General features: G+C 49.5%; 1 protein-coding gene across 1 annotated transcript; it reads left to right on the top strand.

Annotated features, from left to right (window-relative positions):
• Window positions 1-2,642: 2,642 nt before the first annotated feature.
• GPR150 (G protein-coupled receptor 150) lies at window positions 2,643-4,988 on the top strand. Its single transcript, XM_023258575.2, has one exon. The coding sequence runs from the start codon at window positions 3,117-3,119 to the stop codon at window positions 4,419-4,421; it is 1,305 nt and encodes a 434-aa protein (XP_023114343.2). The 5' UTR covers window positions 2,643-3,116; the 3' UTR covers window positions 4,422-4,988.
• Window positions 4,989-6,000: the final 1,012 nt, after the last annotated feature.

Genomic DNA, 6,000 nt, shown 5'->3' on the forward strand with positions numbered 1-6,000 from the left:
CAGCTACGTCCTCAGCCTCTGCACAGTCTTTTTAACCTTACAACATGTCAGGTGATGTTTTCTACCAAAAAGGAAGAAACCAAGAAAAAAGACCAGAAACCCAAGAGGCAGGAATTCCAACCCAAGAGAAGGGCAGAGAGTTTCAGTGTTGACAACAAACGTATTTCAGGATGATAAGTGTGTAGCAGGCCTGGAAATAAACCAGCCCACATAGGAGAGAGAAGGGAGTCTCTGATAAGAAGGTTTCCAAAAAAAAAAAAAAAAATTGGAATTGCTACATTATGTTACAAAACCAAACTTATGGAAATCGAACTGAGGGACCATTTAAAGGAAGAATTAGCTGTATAACAAGGAAAATTAAGGCAGTTATTAACTTCAAGAAAACAAAAAAAATGATATTCAAAATATACTATAACATTCAGCTGAGAATATTTTCATTTCATAATAATGTAAACACTAAACATAGATCTAACCTGAAATTACAAGATTATTGTATCTCATGAGAAGGTAATCATGTCTGAAATCACTGAGTCAATAAATAGCATTACACATTTGTGATTTAGAATTCTGGAATTAAGTAAATGCCAGAAGAAACAGCAAATAGATTCTAAATTGGTTCCCTCTAGAAGGAGGTGTGAGGATGTGTGTATAGGAAACGATATTGTTGTTGGCCCTCTAGTTCTGTTAGACTTTCCAAACTATGTGCATGTGTTATTTTGAGAATCATTTTCTTTAATCAATGATTTATCAGGTCTTAGTAAAGTTCTGTGAAATGTAATGTCACTGGTAGAGTCTTATTTTGCTATACGAGAGCATTTCAACAAATTTGAGACAAATTATAGAATTACCTTGAGAAATATTAAACTGATATTGCTTAGAGGAATCACTGAATTATGGGTATTGCTCACAGACAGCACCTTGGAAGAAGTGGATCATAAGCTGGGATGGTGTATGTTACAAAGAAAAAGGCCCCAGCAAAATCCCCTGAGGGGAGAATGTGAAAATTAAACCAAGAGTCTGATTTCCCAAGACTATTGCTTTTCCTCTCCCTTAAGTGTTCCATCAAGAATGGCTATCCATACACCTCTTCCAGAGCTTCCTTGGGCTCCTCTGGATGATACTGGCATAGGTATGAAAGGTAGTTTTTTCTTAGGTTGATGGATTTATAGTCAAAGCAGGAACATTTGCTCAAAATTATCTGAAATGTGTCATATATCGTCTAGTTCATTAATTCAAAACATATTTACTGATACCTAACCTGTATCAGGCCCAGTGCTAGCCACTGGAGATAGGATAATAAAAATGACAAAGGGGGCACCTGGGTGGCGCAGTCGGTTAAGCATCCGACTTCAGCCAGGTCACGATCTCGCGGTCCGGGAGTTCGAGCCCCAGGTCAGGCTCTGGGCTGATGGCTCAGAGCCTGGAGCCTGTTTCTGATTCTGTGTCTCCCTCTCTCTCTGCCCTTCCCCGTTCATGCTCTGTCTCTCTCTGTCCCAAAAATAAATAAACGTTGAAAAAAAAAATGACAAAGGTCTCTGGCCAAAGGACAACAGTTTAGGAATTAGGATTCCTCCAGGCAACTAACAGCACTGTCATCTGCATCTACCAACCCCTCCTATCCTGAGCATCTTAAAGTGCCAAATGTGTCCTCAGTCTGGGAATATGAACCCCAGCAGATGCCCAGGCCAGAAACACAGGAAATCTACTTACACTGTAATAATGTAAGAGGGTGGCTCAGTTAGTTAAGCGTCTGACTTCTGCTCAAGTCTTGATCTCACAGTTTGAGAATTCAAGCCCTGCGTTGGGCTCTGTGCTGACAGCTCGGAGCCTGGAGCCTGCTTCGGATTCTGTGTCTCCCCTTCTCACTGCTCCTCTGCTCACTCTCTCTCTCTCTCTCTCTCTCAGATTAAAAATAAAGCATTAAGAAAAAAATTTTAAAAATAATATAAGAGGGTACATAAAAGACAAATTGATGTTTCCAACAGGAAAAGTAAAATTTGTTTGTGAGGAGGAGATAGGACTAAAATAAAAGACAGCATTTAATCTAAACCATTTCCTGTGACTTGAATTTCTTTTTTGAAAATTGGCCGCCTTATCGTTCTCTTAGTCACCTTTTCTCTAGGCTTATTGGGGGCGTACTCCCTCCCAGCAACCTCCATCTGCTTGGAAAACAGAATCAAGAGAATGAAAAGCCATGATGACACATCCTCCACTGGATGGAAATATTAGGGGAAAATCAATAAATGCACTACCATATGCATAAAACCTATGAATGTCCCCTTCAGACTAATGCAGCAAATTTTACATCACCGAGAGAGCAGCTGTGATCCGTGGCTTCAAGTAATGAGGAGTATTTGAAACATCTGCAAATCACTGCTCCTCCTAATTGCCAAGCAACATCATTACTTTAGTTCTCTCCAAGTAAATACTCTCACTGATGGCCAGAGGAAGATACATGTTTATCAAAGATTCATCTCTTGGGCTCCTCTTTGCCCAAAACGCTGTTGGGTTTCTTGTGTTCCTGTTTGTCTCATGCTAGTGCATGTAGATCCATGCCATTTCTGATTATTATTTTTTTTTTAATCAAAACTAGTGTCTTTTTTTTTTTTTTTTTTTTCCTACTAGCAATCCGTAACCGTAATCCGTAACCGTTTTTGAGAGGTGCAGTCTCGGTCAGGACCCTCCTCTCTGGTGTGTCAGTCCCGGTTAGCATGCGCTTTTGCAAAGGCCGGGCAAAGCGACCTTCTGCCCTGTTTTGTGCTCTTCCTGTAAATTGAATAGCGAACGGGAGAGGCACCCAGAACTCAGTGGTCCCCGCCGCTACTGCGAGCGCGCTGTGGGAGCCGCGGCAGAGATTGGAAGGGCATCCACTGGGACTGGGAGGAGAGCCACGGAGAAGGTGGAGAATAGGAATCATGTGTGTTCCTCGAGTGTACAACCCACATTTGAGTGACAAATGACGAGGACAACCTATAAAAACAACTAAGCGCGAGTCTACCCGAATCCATTTCCCTCTCTGTTGCGTGTGCGTTTTCAACAAACTTTGGGCGCCCCTCGCAGCCTCGCCTCCACCTGGGTTTCCCTCGCTTCCTACCTCCGCTCCCCCCAGGCTAAGGATGGAGGATCCCTTCAGCCCCTCAACTTTCTCGCTGGCGCCCAACGTCTCCGTACCCGTCTTTCCCGGCTGGGGTCTCAACTTCACTTCGGAACAGGGAGCCCCGGCCCCGGGGCCGCCGCCGCCGCCTCCGCCGCCTCCCGGACCGCCCGGCCGCCGCGTCCGCCTGGTCTTCCTGGGGGTCATCTTGGTGGTGGCGGTGGCCGGCAACAGCACTGTGCTGTGCCGCCTGTGCGGGGGTGCCGGGCCGTGGGCGGGCCCCAAGCGTCGCAAGATGGACTTCCTGCTCGTGCAGCTGGCCCTCGCTGACCTGTACGCGTGCGGAGGCACCGCGCTGTCGCAGCTGGCCTGGGAGCTGCTGGGCGAGCCGCGCCGGGCGGCGGGAGACCTGTCGTGCCGCTTCGTGCAGCTGCTGCAGGCGTCCGGCCGAGGCGCCTCGGCCCACCTCGTGGTACTCATTGCCCTCGAACGCCAGCGCACCGTGCGCCGGCCGCAGGGCCCGCCGCTGCCAGCGCGCGCCCTCGCCGCCCTGGGCTGGCTGCTGGCGCTGCTGCTGGCGCTGCCCCCCGCCTTCGTGGTGCGCGGGGGCGCCCCCTCGCCGCCACCCGCCGCGCCCTCGGCCCCCCGCGCTTGGCCCGGGGAGCGTCGCTGCCGTGACATCTTTGCGCCTCTGCCGCGCTGGCACCTGCAGGTCTATGCGCTTTACGAGGCCGTCGCGGGCTTCGTGGCGCCGGTCGCGGTCATGGGCGTAGCTTGCAGCCGCCTGCTCTGCGCCTGGTGGCAGCGCCCGCCCCAGGCCCCGCCGCCTTCAGCGCCCTGGTGGGCGAGTCCCGGCGGAGCCCCTGCGCCCAGCGCGCTGCCACGCGCTAAGGTACAGAGTCTGAAGATGAGCCTGGCGCTGGCGCTGCTGTTCGTGAGCTGCGAGCTTCCCTACTTCGCTGCCCGGCTGGCGGCCGTGTGGTCGTCGGGACAGGTGGGAGACTGGGAGGCCGAGGAAGTGGCGGCCGCGCTGCACCTCGTGGGAGTGGCCAACAGCGCTCTCGATCCCTTCGTTTACCTCTTCTTCCAGGCAGGCGACTGCCGGCTCCTGCGGCGGCTGCGGAGGCGCCTGGGCGCAGTCTGCTGTTCGTGGGAGGGAACAGCGGAGGACGATGAGGGGACGGGGGGCCACCAAGCGCTTCACCGCCACCGCTGGCCCCACCCCCATTATCACCACGCTAGACGCGAGCAGCCAGAAGAGGGCTGCTGGCGCCCACCTCCGCCTCGCCCCCGGCCGCTGCCCTGCTCCTGCGAAAGCGCTTTCTAGCTGCTCGATGGCCACTCAGGTCACCGTCGCCGCCGCACGGCCTCCACGGAACACGCGGCGGGCCCGGGTCTATCCAGATCACAACGGGCAGGAGAGTCTCAGATTGACCCTGAAGCTGTCCCCTTCCTACACTCTCTCTTTCTAATGTTTACATTTCCCTACACTTTTCCAGGTTCTTCTCTCCCTTTCAGTTCCTCTCACATTTCCCAGTTTGGAGATGAGAGTTTGAGCCACTGGAAATTTTAAGAACAGTCAAAGATACACAGAGTTATTTTTGCATTTCTCTTTGACGCTCCCATAGTGTTCTGGATAAGATAATTTGTTTTAGCGAAATTGCCAAGCTTTCATTATTTGCTGTGTTATCATCTGTTTTTACTTATTTTGAATCGTGTTTAAATCAAGTGTACCTTCCAGACCAGAGAACTTGCCTTTGCTTCCAGGAGGAAAATCCCCACATTGCTCTCCCTGAGGAGCCTGGAAATTGTACCAGCGATACTGTCAGAACTATAATCGTGCTGTCACTTCAGAGCCACAGAGTATTTGTAAAATAAAAACATTTCCCACAGAGCAATTAGTACTTTTTGTTACATGGTAATGCGTTTTCACAGAAGAAAAGCAGTGAGGCACTTATTTCCAGTCTTCCCTTCAATAGAAGCTGGGGTTTTGGAGGGATACAAAAACGCTTCCCTTTGCCCCTTTCAAATTTGCCCAGTTTCTGTAGGAAATTGTGCCCTTACCCACACGAGCCTCTACAGCTGAGACGCTGTGCTCGGGTGTAGCCTCTCAGCAGAGTCCCCAGCAAACTAGCGAAGGGAAACACCAAGGTGGTGCCTATGGGCGGGGCTCACTGTCCCGGCTGGCGCTGCAACCACCCAATGTTGCATGCACGCAGAAAACTACCTTTAAAAAAATGAAGGCAATGCCTATTGGTGTGGGCTGCTAAGAACAAGGTAAAGAAGCAGATTTAATTGATGACCTTCTCCTTTTAACTGTCCTTGGTCCTAGAGAGAAGTGGCAGCACTTATCAACAATATATCCATGTGTTTACCATTGCCTTTCATCTGAGAATCAGCATGCTTTCCATGATAGTGTTTCCTGTTTAAGCACAAATGTCAAACTAAAATGCAGAAAGGGGAAATGATTGCTGGAGTTCACTTGTAGGGCCAATGCTCTCTGAGGGCTTTCTTTGTTTACTTCGCCTATGTATCCCAAAAGCTTTAAAAAAAATTTTTTTTTTTTTAAATCTTTATTTTTGAGAGAGAGAGAGACAGAGCATGAGCAGGGGAGGAACAGAGAGAGAGGGATACACAGAATCCGAAGAAGGCTCCAGGCTCTGAGCTGTCAGCACATAGCCCGACGCGGGGCTCAAACCCACAAACTGCTAGATCATGCCCTGAGCCGAAGTCAGACGCTTAACCGACTGAGCCACCCAGGCACCCCATATGTATCCCCAACACTTAAACAATGCTTAATGTGTACTAGGCACTCAACACATATATGTTGAATGACTCATAATATGAGTCAGGCAAAGATAGAATGTATACAAGATTTACAAAAATCTTCATTAAGCTTTATTTAC

This window comes from Felis catus, chromosome A1 (assembly GCF_018350175.1).
Source record: "Felis catus isolate Fca126 chromosome A1, F.catus_Fca126_mat1.0, whole genome shotgun sequence".
Classification (NCBI taxonomy): Eukaryota; Metazoa; Chordata; class Mammalia; order Carnivora; family Felidae; genus Felis; species Felis catus.

Bases quoted from the DNA above. Each gene is read 5' to 3' on its own strand.
- GPR150 (XM_023258575.2), top strand. From the start codon at position 3,117: ATGGAGGATCCCTTCAGCCCCTCAACTTTCTCGCTGGCGCCCAACGTC.